This window comes from Gasterosteus aculeatus, chromosome 7 (assembly GCF_964276395.1).
Source record: "Gasterosteus aculeatus chromosome 7, fGasAcu3.hap1.1, whole genome shotgun sequence".
Taxonomy (NCBI): Eukaryota; Metazoa; Chordata; class Actinopteri; order Perciformes; family Gasterosteidae; genus Gasterosteus; species Gasterosteus aculeatus.
Genome location: NC_135694.1, coordinates 21205508 through 21221705, shown reverse-complemented (window position 1 = coordinate 21221705; position 16198 = coordinate 21205508). Strand labels below are relative to the sequence as shown.

Here is a 16198-nt window from a genome sequence, read left to right as displayed (position 1 = left end):
CGGAGTAATGACAGATTAAGTAATTACCATGAACAGAGGAGAAAGAGAGTGAGGATGTCTTTGAAATCTCAAAGAAAACAAAAGAGTAGCATTAATTATCCTCAGCACAGTACATGAGAGTGTTAAACGGTGTCAGCTTTATTTTTGAGATGTGAATTAGCAATACTTGCTGGCTTGGGTTACATGAAGACAGCAATTCATTAATTTATGAATGATCTATATTCCACAAAAGCTGATGCAGATGGTGGTCGGGGACGCGAGCAGCCCGGATGATGAATTATTAGGTGCCAGTTAATGAGACGGCCTAACAGTTATTAGTTAATGTATGAACTGATTTTGAACTGACACATTACTCTCCGAGGGAGTAGCAAATGCAATTAGGCTGCATATATCAATATATGTTTAGCATAATCACAACAAAGCTGTACCTATACCACGATCAGCACCACGATCAGCACCACGGCTAGCAGCGACTCCTTTGTGAGCATAAATGTGACTGCGTGTGCACTACGCATATACGTACGAGTCATTTTTTATAATGGTTTCCTGCGTGATGAATGCAAGTGCAAGTATTTACACACTGGAAGTGGTAATATGCATGTGTTGATACAAGGGGGAGGGAGGGGGGCTGTTAAAATATTTGCAGCCCCTTCTGTCACTGCTATGGTAATGTGTGTTATCTTGTGACATAACGAACAAACAGGCACCAAACAAACAAACAAACAAGAACTTGGAGGACAAAAACAGGCCGAGCTCGTTCAGAAGAGAATCCTGCGGCGATGACCTCCTGCAGGGAGTGCCTGAATGAATTGTTTTCACTGCATTACTCCAACAGTGTTAATTTGCATGCTTGTTCGGTTGTCTTTCACGCTTATCTGAGACTCCGCTGGCTGTGTGTTTGAAGCCTGGGGAAAAGGCAATCAGGCCCTCTGTGCGTTTCACATTCTAAACAGAGAAGTGCAGGAGGAGACGAGCAAAAGCAGGAATATTGAAGAAAGATGGGAAAAGAGGGCCGTGCCGTCGCTGAAGGTAGATAAACACGATGTTGTAATTGAGGAGTGATTATGGCTGAGAACTTTGCGAGGAAAGTGAGGTTTGGAAAGTATAGTCATTCTCCGATACTCCTAAAACAAGGCTATATGAATGGTAGTTAAAAGTTCATGAAGTAAAGATAAATTGTATAATAGAGCAACAATGACGTTAATGTTAGTGACATAACAGTACTTTGAAAAGGCAGCTAACCAGCATGAGCAACAGAATGTTTGAGATATCTTTTCTTGTTTTAATCCTGACCCCAACCCCCCATTCACAGTTATCATCTTCTCACCTCAATCAATGGAATCTGGAGGAATCTGGAGGACATGAGGACATGTGCTACAAATGAAGCTGGTCTCAATTTTCTTAACCAATAATATGTTTTAGTTTCAGACTGTCCTGTCTATGCCACATATTGTACTTGTGCAGTCCATGAACTGTAAACAGTCTTTGCTGTTTGATTGTCATGCATTAGCATATCAGAGGCATAAACAGGAGCTAATTGAACCTCAACTCTAACACCGACCCCGGACACGGTGTAGCTTTTGGACATCACATTTTACACGGCTATCAGTATTCCTTTAGACTGTACACTTTGAAGGACACAATATTATCCTTTGGACAAGAGTCATTGTTAGTTCCAAAAATCTTTTAATAGTAGTCGTATATAGATTAAATAACATATGATAGTTTCAAAGAAATAAAATATCAAAGCTTGATGTCCATCGAGTCCATTCAATAAAGAGTGACCCCTGGATATATCTTCGTATGCACGAAGTCCAAAGAACTTGGACTTGAGTGGGTGCAATAATCTGTAAGTTTCCTGAAATTCCCCTTTAAATGTTAATAATTGAGTTGTTTTACATACAATTACCATAGTTACAATTATCTTTCTGAAGACCGTATAATATTCGTTAACAAACAACAAATGAAATCTTGGTCTATTCTGTACAAAGATGCCAAGCCAAAGGAGCCATGAGTTGGTTGGTGTGGGAATTTTAAGCAATTCTCTTTTTATAGTAAAGGAGAAGTTATAGTCCTACAATGCGTTGAGTTAAATTGTGGACACGTAAAATAAAGACATAGCAGGGACACTTAAAAAGACTACAATAGATTACACATCACTACAAACTGAATGGTTCATTTCAAACAATGCCTAATTTACATTTTTATAGCGCACTTCTCAGCACAAACCCAAACACCCACACACAAAGGAGTGTTCCACTACCAGAAATATTTTTGGATAAACTTTCCACATGTGTGACCTGTATTTGAGTAAGATTTCCATCCATGATTCCACATTAACTTGAACTAGTTACAAGGCATTTTAAAGTAATTACATTAAAAATACATTTTCATAATAAGCAATGTACCATGAGAAATATGTATAAAATAGCTTGATAATAATACTAATACTAATACTGCTTTTTAGTCCCTTCCAGATCTCATCTCTGTCCACCACGAGTTATAATGTCACTTCCTTCCATGAGATCAAAATAGATACATAGTAAGAAAAAGCTTCCCATACAAATCCAACTGTATAAACATCATACTAAGTTCTTGCTAGGTAAAGTTCCAAAAAAGCCAAAGCGGAAAATGAAATGCACTTTTTCTTTTTGTTTGCCTTTGAAAATGGTTATTATAAAATGACTCTGCAGTTAGACTTCCTATTATGAGCGCAAAGGCAGAATGTTGGCGGTCGTACACCTTTGGAAAAGACGGAACGAACATATCCAATCCTATTTGATTTCCCTACACATCCTAAATATAGCTTTACATTTCCATTTTTATGTACAACATGCCCCCCTCCCCGCCCACCCCCCATATCTTCCCTCAACTCCTCCCAGGCTATACCCGAGTGGTGGAGTGGGTGCTGGGCAGCCCTGCAGAGCTGTAACCAGCTGGGAAGGTGCTGTACGGGCTCATGTTGGAGAGGCCCATGAGTGAGTTGGGGATCATGGTGATGTTGTTGGGGCTCATCAGAGGGATGTCGTCAGGGGAGCGGCGCTGGCTCAGCGAGTAGTCCATGCTGGGCGAGACGTGCAGAGGATTGTGAAGGGCTTCGCACTGGCTCCGTTGCTGGGACAGGGTCTCGTCTATGCTGGTGGTGTGGCTCACGTTGTTGCCTTTGCCGTCGCGCTGGGGGCTGGGCTGCTGGGACGTGTCCTGTCGGCTGCGCTTGTCCTTGCGGTAGTACAGAGCGGCGAAGGCCAGGACGTTGAGGAAGAGCAGCGACGCTCCCACGGCAATGGTGACGCTGAGCTCCGTGGAGTAATCTCTCGGGTTCGGCATGATCAGAGGGCCCATCTCCCTCCCCCCTTCGCCGCCATTGTGGTCTGTTGACACAGGAGTACGACCGGTGCCGCCCGACTTCTTACCGTTGGACTGGGTGGGATCCAGAGGGGTGACCTTGGTGGTGGTGGAGGAGTAATGGAACATGTCATGGAGGTTGTAGAGATGGGGCACAAGGTGTTTCCAGAAGGCCACCTTCGTGGCGCGGTAGTGGTCACGGATCCGAGGCTTCAGGCCAATGTGCAAGTACAACTGGTCGAAGGGGTCGTACTTAGACCAGGCCACCTCCTCGAAGCGATTGGCCTTGGTGTGGATGAACTTGGTGTCCTGTGGCACTGGTTTGTTGGGATCCCTGCAGACATATGACGGAGAGAAAACTTTGATTTGTTTGATTGTTTACTATTTTGCTTTTATTCGCCATACAATAAATATTATTGTTGGAAAATATCCTCATTCATAGTGTGATAATGATTTCAACTCCATAGCCCAGCCCTCGGTAGTAGGTGAACATGAAAACGAAAAGCTGGTTTGTCAAATTGTAAAAAATAAGAACTTTATCGACAGAAGTCAACACACAATGTAATATCACCGTCTCTCCTCAAGGGCTCAGCATTCCCTCATTCCTACCCACGAAAATAAGCAGCCTACAGTGACCTTTGCTGGGCTTCCACATAAAACTCATTGCTGTTGTACATTTAATATGAAGGAATACTGCAGCAGCAGAGTCGTCCACTACAGTTCAACTGTGTCTCTTAACAGACACGCAAACCGGTGCTTCTGAATGCAAAATTGCAAAATAGTAGGTAGGTGCAGAAGCTGCACTTTCTACGGGATGTTTTTTTAAGGCCTGAGTCACTGTTGGTGCAGGTTAACTGAAGGAAATTGGAAAACTTTCATATGCTGAAAATGTCTGCTGTCATCCTGGGAATACTTTGAAATATGACTGCTTCTAATGACACTCCAAAGTCAGTAACTGTAAGGCGTCATACTCCATTATGTGCAGTACCTTTAATAAAGGCAAAGGCATTTCATTCTGCTGTAACACTATTGAGAATTGCAAAAAAACATGGAGTATATACTTATTTTGTTCCTGGTTATTCGTGTCAAACCTACTTGAAAGTACAACAATAACATTTCCAGAGGTTAATAGCATGTATCCTAAAAACCGTTCCACATTTTCTCTTCAATGTCAGACAGTGATTCTATGGATGTAAATGTACACGATAAATCTAAACAAGGGGAGCAGACCAAATGTACAGTACGAAGTAACCGTTAATGATGAGGTGTATTTATAAACTATCGATGTTAAAGAATTCATATTGATTGATAAAAACTGTAACAATGCGTGAGAGTTCTCGTGAACCAGCAGAAGAAGGAGAAGAGTAGACAAAAGCTGGACGACGTGGCACTGGGACTTTGGTCTGCACTTAATTAGCACCACTTAAGGCTGAATCTCACAGTCCTTCAATCAGCGTGATAAAGGAAGGGCGAATCCGACAGAATTTAAAGGTTCTCTCTCTCAACACACATAAAGTCTGCAGCACAAGCAAGGTCATTTATTTCATACCACAGACCAAGAAAGAAGTGGAAAATTGGATACTGAATACACTGCAACTATACGTAAATAAGCTGTCTTAGCAACATGTACTTGCTGTTACTTACCCGCTCTTGGCGAAGTTGGTCCAATAAGTCATAACCACGGCGCTGAGCATGATGTCGTTCCTGGAGAAGTTACAGGGGAACAGGTCAGTTGGGCCCACCATGGGGATGCCAAACACATAAGGCACCTCGTCTCCGTGCGCCGAGTCGGACCACACCGGCTTCATGAGGCTCTGGCAGTGGTGGTAGAAGGCGTAGAAGTAAGTAGGCGAGCCGTAGCGGGCGTGTAGGTCAGCCGTCACCACTGAGGGCTCCACCCACTGGTGGTCGGTGAAGAGGGCCACCAAGGTCTTCCTCCTGGTCTCCGGGTTGTCCTTGTCGGCCCAGTCTGTGTACATGAATTTAATTGTCTCCCTCAGCGTGTCCTTCCCTTCCGGGTAGCCATACAGACTGTCCACAAAGTCCGACACCGCAAAGTCAAAGTCGTTGCCAGACACGCCGTCTTCCAGATCCATCACGTTCTCCACAAAGCGCAGCCCTTCCCCCTGATTGACACCCAGCATTATGTCATAGTTGAGGAACTCGCCCTGCTCCATCAGGATTTCCGGGTCATCCGGGATGACATCTCCGTCAATGACAGGGCCGAAAGCCACGCGGTACCGGGCAGGCTGGATGTCTTGCTCCACCAGCTCTCTCGCACTCTTCTTCTGCAGGCAGGAGACCATGTCAACAGTGTCCAGCACGTTGCAGCCGACCCTCTCAGCCAGCATGCGAGTGTACTTGACTGGTTGGTAGTTGACAGCCCAGCTGGACAGGGCTGAGCCGCTTTGGATGATGGCCCTGTGGAACAAACCTTAGGGCAAAAGAATTTGGAACAAAAAGACACAGAGGACAACAGAAGCCCAAAGAACTGTGGTTAGTATTTATATTTTATTTCAGCACAAACCTTAAGGTCAATTTGCTCTTTGTTGTGGTAGTTTTGCTACAGTGGGTACCTCCAGTAACACTTTTGCAAAGATGCAATGATGAGACACTCACACACAGTGAAAATAATACTAGAGTCACTGAATATTAGCAGGCAGATACAGTATTAAATTGAAAAAAGGGAAAACGCCGGATTCAGCCTTGCTGACGAGAAAAAGAAGCTGGGGGAAGAAATTTGCTTCTAATATGATGCTGTCCCATTCTATTTCGATTAGGAAATAGACTTGCTTCTCTCTGTTGATCCCTTTATTTGTTTCTTGTGGCGTCATTACTAAATGTGAACACAAGTCAAATTGATGATCAATTTGTAGCATTGTTTCAGTTAGGACGCCAGTTATTTGCACACATACTGCAATTGTAGAATTGTTACTACTTTGTGTCTAACTAGCTCCATTGTTTCATATAGACCTCTGAAGCCAAATCTGCAGTGGGGTGGGTGGGGGGGGGGGTGTATATGCAGTAACCCTGATCCCTCAATGTTTACACAGTATAAACAAAGCTCTGTTGAATTGTTTATATGCAGTGCGTCCCCTTTGCCTCTGGGGATTTTCGATCTATCATCTAGAAATGACAAGCGATATGTATCAAGTCAAAAAATACTCTGCTGAGCATAAAGCACAGCAGTCGCTTCAAAAATAGTGAGGCGACAGTGTCACTGTCTCTTGCCTTGCTGTCATTTATTTTTATTTTTTTTCAGGGCAGCAGCTAGTCTACTTCAAAGACAGCCGGAGGTCTTTGTGCATTCGCTGCAGCCGAGCTAGAGCATCAAATACGAAGCTCACAAAGGACAGTTGCCGCAGCCTCCCTGGCATCGGCAAAAACACAGTATGTGCCCTTGTGCTTCTGTCCAGCATCAATGCGATAAGAGGTTCAACTCCCTGTGGGCAAACCATATTGAAATACACAACTTTGATTCTTGCAAGAGCTTTGAATGAGTGTTTACCAAATGGCATTATATACACTAAAAATAAACGTAGTTTAAAATTGTTTTTTTTGTCAGCGGATGACAAATACTAGTTTCCTGTATGTAATTTAAACTCTTTAGAGAGGTATTTAATGGAATTTCTGTTGATTTATATTGTCTTTTCAAAAATAATCAATTTGATCGCATGGATTTTTTTGTTGAAGCTGGAGTGGAATGTGAATGTTGGTAGGGGGAGAAAAGATCTAAAGAATGAAGTCTCGTTCTTTTACTGGTGCTTCATCCTCACAGCGACTTTGTCTTATTTGGTATACAGCGTCTTCAATCAAGGCTGTAAATAATGAATAGCTATAAAAAAGGGCAGGGAGTTCTCTGACCAACTTTGAAACTTTCCACCATACGTAGCTGAGGAAATGAGGGTAAACAAATTGAAAGCTGTCAATATTTGTCAGATTAAAATGGTAAAATGATGGACACAGGTGAACGCAATGGTGTGGTGAAAACTTTATAATGCCAGAGCTTTTTTAACAGCTTCTCGTTTGACGAGGCAAAGCTTTTAGGCTGATTAGACTGAGTGGTGGGGAACAAAAGCAATCACTTACTTAACAAACACCCTCTTTGCCGTACGCTAACATATCAGAACACTTAATCTCCCTGACATTCTATTCAGAGCCGCACTAGAAACAAAGAACACATTTCCAAAATTACTAAAAGTTATGGTTTCAAAAGTAACTGGCGTCTTCAAGATTCAATGATCAACGTCAGAGATGATTCAAAAGGTGGTTCCTACCTTCTGAGTGGTGGGAGAGAGTCAGCAGGCTGACGCAGGAGGCACCGATTCCAGATCCAAAAACCGTGATGCGACCCGGGTCTCCTCCAAAGTAACCAATGTTCTTACTGATCCAACGGAGAGCTTGAATCTGGTCCAGGAGCCCATAGTTTCCTTTTGCTGCCTGATCACCAGTACTGAGGAAGCCTGGAGTACACAGAAAGACATCAGAGCCGGAGCTGAAGTAGAGATCAACAGTATATGTCACGGCTTTGATCTAAAGTTGTAGCCCAGCGGGGCCCGAGAGTGAGCCGACACCGCTTCCCTCCAGGTGCAAATATTCCTTCGCTCTCTCCCACAGTGTCTTGACTACTTTAGTCAACTCCTCGTAATAGTCCCCAAGCAGCGGCACTGCTTGGGGAGTGATCAGGCTCTCTGAGCCTGAATTCTCTCCTGGCTTCATGAAATTCAATGTGCATCAATCCTTTGGCCGAGTTCTCTACATGAATTTAAAACTACACAGAGGTCACCGTGCTCTTACAATTGATCCTATTACTTATTCCCTTGACTAGTCTCACCTAAACAACATACTGTTTTGAATGTTAAACACTGGGGGAACTCTTGACCTTGTGAATGCTCTTGAAGGCTGCATTGCTTCGTACTGTATTTTAATCATTTTTCCTACAAGAACTGCAAAGGATGATGATCTTTTACAGATTACATTCCTACATCTAAAGGAAGATAAATTGTGTTTTCAGAATGATTCTAAACATCTTCTGTGCAGCAAGGACAGACCATATTAAATACATATTTGCAACACTTTTCTTCTAAGGACAACATATTCATGCAAATAAGAGCAAATGAGAGTCACTATAATTTAGTTCACATTGAACTCAATACCCCGTTTGAAATACAATATATTTTACCACACGGGCACGTCGCCATCACCTAATATTCCGATCCTGTAGTTGAGCGTGACGACAACAACATTCCCGTAACTGGCCAGCACGCTGCCGTCCATCATGTTTCCGGTGCCCTCCATATAGGAACCTCCATGGATGTAAACCATCACAGGTCGAGCTTCAGAGTCCCTTATATCTGCAATGTCAACACACACAAATATGTTGTGCAAACAACTGCCGGGGAAATAGTAATGAAAACATTGTTATTAAAACGTTATTTTAACTTTTCAGTATGAGGCATGAGTATAGATGGCTTATAAAAGGTACAAAGAAGCAGTGGTATGCTGGTGGTTTGGAAGCTGTAATGACATTTAAAAAATGCATGGTAAATATTCTCTAGAAGGGGTGTGTGAGTCAAAGAGTCAAATATAATTAACAAAAGTTTTCACAGTGCACATGTACAGTAAGGGGCACAACCGAGCATGCTTTGTCTTGTATCTAAAATGTTTTGATGAGAGAAATAAAGAGGAGAGAACCCGTTGAATTGTGGTTTGATGTCAGTGGAGAAAATTATCTGTAATGGTGTAATTTCACAGTTCCTCATATAATATGCATGCACAAGCAAAAAAACATGTTTTCTATGTGTTTTACATTAGGACCACACTGCACCAAGCTCGTGTTATCTATTCGTACGAGCTAAAATAGAAAGTCCTTATTTTAACATAAAAATAGAACAAACAGATAAGTAGATGATGCAATCAATGTTCATAGCAGAGATGAGCTCTTACTGAAATCCCAATTCAAGGCACGAGGTGCAGTAACAGAAAAGTTATGTAATCATAAATCCGATAACAAAATATCTCTTCTTTCCGTCTCTTCTTTTTTTTTAAACCGCTACTGTTATTCAGTAGAAGAAAAAAAAAGAACTGTGACTTCATCCACCAAACTCAGGCTAAAGGATCCATGCATTAAGACTTTGAGCTCTTAAAAAATACCTTCAGATATATGAGTCTCAGCATGTGAGAAAGCCGCCCCTTTTTTCTTGTGTTGGCTCCCTGGGATTCACATGAGGGAAAAGAAGTATAAAATTTAAAACATTATGGTTGACCGTGTCTCTTATTTGATGTACGGACCAATCAAAAGAATCAGGAGACAAAGGACCCAACATTTAGAGGCAAAGAGAATATTTTCTCATGGTGTGTTTGTGGCCACACACATGCATACACACTGTTTCCTTTGAATGGTTTATTATCTGTCGTTATATTGATCCGGCTGCCTCAGCTTTGACTGGAGTAATACATCTTTCTTGGTTTATTGTATCTTGCTGTACAATTATATTTTCATACAAACTGTCATGTCGATTCTTCAGGTTAACCGCCGCAGGATAGTTACTGAAGATGTGAGGTGTAGGGTTTATTGATAAGTGAGTAACAAGCCACAAAGAAAATATATTAGTAGCGGAAAACTCAATAAAACCCTTTTAGTTTGTCATGGCAAAAAGACTACTTGAAGTAAAAAAAAGGCTTCACATTAGAGAAACAAATGAATAAAGTAACAAAATGCCCAAGGTGCATTTTAAATAAACAATGAAATAAAGAGAGAAACAAAATCTCAAAAAAACCCAAAAGAAATATAAAATGTATAGAACCGATGGGTTGTGTTCCTTTTTTTGAAATGTGATTGCAAGTGTGATATCTAATTAACCGGGTTGTTTGCTGGGTGAGGAAGATTTTGGGCTTTATAAAACATGGTCTGCACCATTTTGGACAACTGCGTCTCAAAGAGGCTGTTTATCTGTTGCTACGCTACCATGTAAAAGTCAGCAAAAGAGGAAAGCAAAACCAAAGATGAACAGGGTCCAACTTTAAACATAGTTTCTTTTTATACTGAAAGCTTGTAATGAAGGTACTATATTCTTAACATATTCTATTAGACATTGCAATTTATTTTCCAAACAAAAGTTGGCACTGCAAGCTTTACTAAATCTTCATGATCATCTTTAATGCTCAAGGCTGACAGCCAAATACGCTCTAGGCTCATCCTTATTAAATGCTGAAAATAATTCCTTGCCTGTTTGTATCATCAAAATCATTCAGTGACATCATGGCGATCTCCGGCTGTTGCAACTACCAACTAACATATCAATCAATTCCAGCATATTATTCTGAACATGATTGTTATTATCATACGACTGCAGCGAGTAAAACAATGATGACGGTTGGGTGATTAATCAGCCCTTGGTGGCAGCAATGAAATGACCAGTGGTTGCACACACGCTTTATGAGGACAACAGTAAGACATTGATAATAATCGACTTATAGAATGGATCGTTATTGTTGTCTATTTTACCACACCGACTCACCGTCGTCCGTAGGGGCGTAGATGTTTAGATACAAACAGTCCTCGCTCTGATCCTGAATGTACGTGGCTACTGTGTCCAGGTTATAGGTGAACCATATGGGCATCATGATCTCTGGTACGGTGTTGTGGATGTTCTGGGGGCACACGGGCATGAAGTGGGTAGCATTCTTGATACCTGACCAAGAGGAGGGCTGGTCGGGGGGCATGAAGCGTTTCTCCCCCACGGGCGGAGCGGCGTAGGGGACCCCCAGGTACTGATCGACGGGCCGGAGCACCTCGCTGGGCACAGGAACCCTGAGGCCTCGCAGCTTCCCAAATTGGGTCGTCACGGTCGGATAGAATTTCTGGCCTGTTGATTTGGTGAATGACCAGCAGGAACATAGAATCCACCACAGAAGGGCACAGTGGGTGACGGTTACAGTCCCTTGATGATGTAGCAGGTGTGCAGGCAACAGATGGTCTCTGAATGTAGCGAGCCACATGATGCCTTCGCGCAGCACAAATGCACAATGTAGTGTCCGCTCAGTCCCTCTGCACCGACCCTCTCAAGCAGACATCACTCACTGTTCCTTCAGCTGCGACGGTTATCAAATCCAAATACACCACAGCCAGGTATGGACCGCCCCCACCTCCGTTTTTCATTGCAGTACACACAAATCTGGAGAGAAGATGAATAAAAGACATCAACACAATGCGAAAAAACATCCTGTACGATTGACCACGTTTTGATAAAAGTGATTTCTTTCAGTTCCTCGGGTCTCTAAATCCATACTTTTACAGAAGCTAAATCAGCACGCTAGATTCTTTAATACTACTTTACTTTAATCTTTCGATGCTAATAACCGTTTGGGACAAACTGCTGCCTTAAAGGAGCGAATTCATGCTTTGACATGTACAAATCACTGCATACTGATCTCTGTGTATCAGTGGGTACGTAGGGGAGCAGTGGGAGGAATCAGACAAATCCATCTGCTGTGATGTTAGATTAATGTTGTGAAAGCGTCTCGAGATAAAAGGTGTTAAACACTCCAATGCAAAAGCAGCAACGTGAAGAGCAAAAAAAAACCTATTTGAATTTCAGTGAGAGTAACTGGAAAAGGAATATCTGGCTTCTGATGTTTCAGTGTTTAACACTATATTTCTAAAACACCAAATATATTGAATCATGGACAGATTTTTTTCGTGTCTCACATTGAACCAAAACCCCTGAGAAGTGTACGCGTTGTAAGCCCTGCCCCTTCTTCATATTGCAAGTGATTGCAGGGTAAGTTGCAGGTGACTTGAGGAAGGCTTGTATGCAGCAGGAACATTTTAGTTCAGAGGAAAAGGGTCCTTTGACGTCGTACTGAGAAATCGATCTGTGTTAGTCATCATCTTCTGCTATACATTTTTTCGCAACTTTTCACTTATCTCGACCAATGATAATGCTTAGTCTTTTGATAACATGTAGGATTTCTCAGGATCATCCGCTTGCAGCCATGAATACATTCGTATTGATTACACATTGATTTTTGTTATCTTTCAAACTGAAACATTCTAGGATCTTGGATCTGTTAGTTATTCTAGTAATATTAACTAACCCGACTGCAGTTGCCTGTGACGACAGGTTGTCTCTCGTTAGTGGTTAACTGGTGTAAACGTGTCAGTAAACAGGAGAATACAGATTCATCCTTAAACACATGCGCATACTGAATATATTCAAATAAGGTCTCACATTTAAGCCCACCCATGGAGAACTAGAGAGCAAATTTGGTTGCGCGTCTTCCAATTAACTACTTTGTTATCCAAAACTGCATCCCGTCCCAGTCCTCGGGGGAGGGGCTGGCGGTCGGTATAATATGCTCAACATCAGGTTCTCACTGGCTCATCAATGAGCGAAAGCAAAGGCAAGCTTGTTAACCTAATCAAATCTATTGACGAACGCTGCCTTGAGTATCGCTAAACAGCTCTGTGTCAGTTTGATGCACCTCTCTTAAGAAAGGGAGACAATTTCTTTCCTGCTAATAAGAGAAGCTAATTAAGCGCAGATGTGGTGCATAGGCCTCTCTCTTTCCCTGATACGTTTTCTTTGCACCATCAGGAAAGTGCACACAGATAAAGGCTGCTCATCCTGTCTTTGCCTGGTGTAAATCCTTTCCTGATACGGATATAATTGCAGTTGTCCGTTTTTTAGAAAGACTGAGAGAAATATTGTACATCAGTGCCTCAGGACAACTCTGTCTCTATTATTTAACACTTACAAATGTTCCTTAAAGCCAGAAAAGGACGAGACTTTCTTCCCTTCTTCATCTTTTGCGTGACAATGATGTACGGCCCCCAAGACATAAAAATGGAAAATATAGAGAACTTGATCTTTTTTTTCAGATGGCTCCGAGCCAATCTTTGCAAATTGACAACGATAATAAATCATTTGGAGGTGTTCTCAAAATCTGGTGTGAAATGTTCAATGATCAAATTAGCAGCAGTGCGCCTCACCAATCAGACTTTGTTATTTGCTTCTTGCAGCTCTGTCACTGCTGGAGCTGTAGATCAAAGGGGTAGAATGAATTCTTAAAATGAGCCCCCTCGGTATAAATTTCACATGTATTCATGATGTTAGCACCGCTGGATGTGTTTTTTTTTCTTATTTTTTGGGGGACAAAATTTCAAATTCCAAATATTGAAAACACAGCTGCAGTATTGTACTATGAATTACCAAAGCAGCTGAATACCGCCTTAAACTGGGCCGCAGAATTCTTTTTCCAACTTGTGCTCTGCGATGGGACAGATGTGGATAAAAGCTTTATAGCTTACACCAAGCGGGCCATGTAATAAAAAGGAGACATCGCTCAGTCGAGTGTGATGCTCTGCCAGTTTATTGGGCTATTTAGACTGGTAACATGCCCAGCAATGGGAAAGGAAAGAAACTTGGCTGCACAAAATATGTCTTGCCAATTAAGTGATGGAAAGAAATCGCGATTTGTTTTACAATCACAACCAAAAGACTATTTAGACGGGTGTTTATGCATCACCGAGGTGGTTTGGGTCAAAATCCTGGATCAAATCCTTTAATTGGTATAGTTACAAACCTGAATGATTGCTATGATGTTTCCCACCATTGCCACCATCGACAGGCACACGATTCAACACCAATTCCCTACTAATAAAATCTCTGAGACAACATGGTATTGATTAGATTCTGGTAGCCTGGGGGCCCTGGACATGAAAGCATTTGAGAAGGAGCATTGTATGTCAGACAACAGTAGGCTACCAGGCTCCCGATGCCCTTGTAATTCGACTGGTGTGGGTCAAAGCCGATTCAATGGATTCCCCAAATCCCCCTAATTTAGCATTGCAATAAAGAGGAGCGAGGATTGACGCATAGGACACTACCTTATGGGGAGGCTGCAGGTAGCACTTAACATAATGGTTAGTCCTTCATAAATCAATACAAGGATCCACAGAGAAAAGCCGAGCCACAGCCCAGATAGCGCCGACGAAGTGATGTATAGTGTGTGTGTGCGTGCGTGCGTGCGTGCGTGTATCGCCTCACGTTGTGACTAAAAAGCTTATTTTATCTGGGTCTAAAACGGGGTAACATTGGATAAAACAACAATAATAATCACAGCGAGCCACCTCAGTACATCGCTGAGCTGCAGCCCGGCGTCAAATACAAAACATCCAGTGATCAATGTGAACAACGATTCGTCCCACGGAGGAAAAAAAAGAAGCCCAGAATCATTAGATTTAACTCACCTGCTTTTTACTGAGGCTGCTGCGCGCTCCGTCCCGAGGTTTCCTCCATACCATGCCCGGCGCCGAGTGGGATACGTGCTTTCCAACCGGTTTCGCTATCAAACACACGGATCTTTACTCTTTATCTCCTGCTTTGCACAGTCTGTGTGCTTTGCGCATATACGACGCCAAGGTCAGGAGCGCCAACGATTCCAACGGGGCGCCCACCATAGAGATCTCTCTCCGGCGCCCACTGCCAGCGCGTTACTAGGCAACCGGGCGGGTTACGGCAGTGCATTAAATTCACCCTCCAACCACCGTCAAAATCCCAATTTAGAAAGCATGAAGTAAAAAACCAACCGTAACACCGGACAGGGTTCGCGTCCTGGTTAAGCTTTGTGTTGGAGATAAAAAAAACAACATCTGTGCCTTTGACCAAATAAGCAAGCGAGGCAAAGAAGTGTGCAGGCCTACACGGAGAGAAGATGTCGTTCACATTTGAATACGTTTAATTGGCAGGATTATTTTGTAGAATATTTTTACAAGCGTACGAAAAATTGCAAACCATCCCCCAATGTGTTTTCACACAGGAAGTGAGATGCATTTTAAATTGGATTCATTGTTAAGGTCTTAATGATAATTTACAAATAAAACGTTTCTTCTCTAATTACTGTGGGAATAAAAAGCACTGCCTTGCAACGGCCTCGGACCCACACTTGTTTAACAAGCAGATTGTACTGTTACAATATGAAAAGTCCTTCCTTATTAAACCACAAAAGGGAAGCGCTTTGGGGCAAAAATGATCACAGGGGGGAGGAAATTAGTCCGGGGCAGGAAAGCAAAAAGTCTAATAAACATATATTAAAAGCATTGTAATGTGTTGTTGATAATTGTGCTCCTTTATGTTTTGAGCTCATTTGTTGCATTTTTAAGTTGAACTTGAAATCTATAACAAAAATAAACAGTACTCTATGAGGTATGAGCTGAAGTCCAGACAGTTGCTGACTGAGCAAAGACTTTTCTCCCATACGTTTTTTGCACAATGCCTGGTGGTGATAGATGAAATTCTGTGATTTGAGCTGAGGCATCCTCTTTGCAGGAGGGAGGAGGAGAAGAAAGCTTTCAAAGAGAAATATACCCCAAATGTAGTCTTGCGACGCTCATTCAAGAACAAAGCTCTGTTTGCATTGGGTTCTAAACATGTACAGCTCCTATATGCACAAAGACGATTAGCTTCCTTTAAGCAAGTTTGGGATTGGGAAACACACATAAATATGGAATTATTAAAGATGTAGCGGAATCATAAAGGCCCTGCTTAGGGACCTATATTACCCGGTATTACCCTTGTGGCATGCGAAGAGTTCAGCAAGCACATTTTGAAATGAAGACATTTTTATCAAAGACACAATTTCCAGTCCAGATATTTGCAGTCATGGACAGTTTTTCCCCCTTGAACCCTGTGTGTCGGCTGAGTCAGCTTGATTAGGGACAAAGATGTTGCAGTTTCTATTGTTCCTGAGCAAGAATAGGAAAATATTTTCATTGTCTTTAATAATTCACATTTAAGGTTATAGTGACATAACCAGGACTGTCTAGAGGACTGTCCCCATAGCAATGTCT

The 16198-nt window shown here is 42.2% G+C and overlaps 1 protein-coding gene across 3 annotated transcripts; it reads right to left on the bottom strand.

Annotated features, from left to right (window-relative positions):
- Positions 1-1669: 1669 nt before the first annotated feature.
- nlgn3b (neuroligin 3b) lies at positions 1670-15075 on the bottom strand. 3 transcript variants are annotated; one of them, XM_040179587.2, is made up of 7 exons: positions 14600-15075; positions 10866-11522; positions 9499-9558; positions 8550-8699; positions 7623-7808; positions 4990-5779; positions 1670-3679 (listed from the first exon to the last, which is right to left on the bottom strand). In XM_040179587.2, the coding sequence occupies exons 2-7, from the start codon at positions 11344-11346 to the stop codon at positions 2884-2886; spliced, it is 2463 nt and encodes an 820-aa protein (XP_040035521.1). In that variant the 5' UTR covers positions 11347-11522; positions 14600-15075; the 3' UTR covers positions 1670-2883.
- Between the last annotated feature and the right edge of the window lie 1123 nt (positions 15076-16198).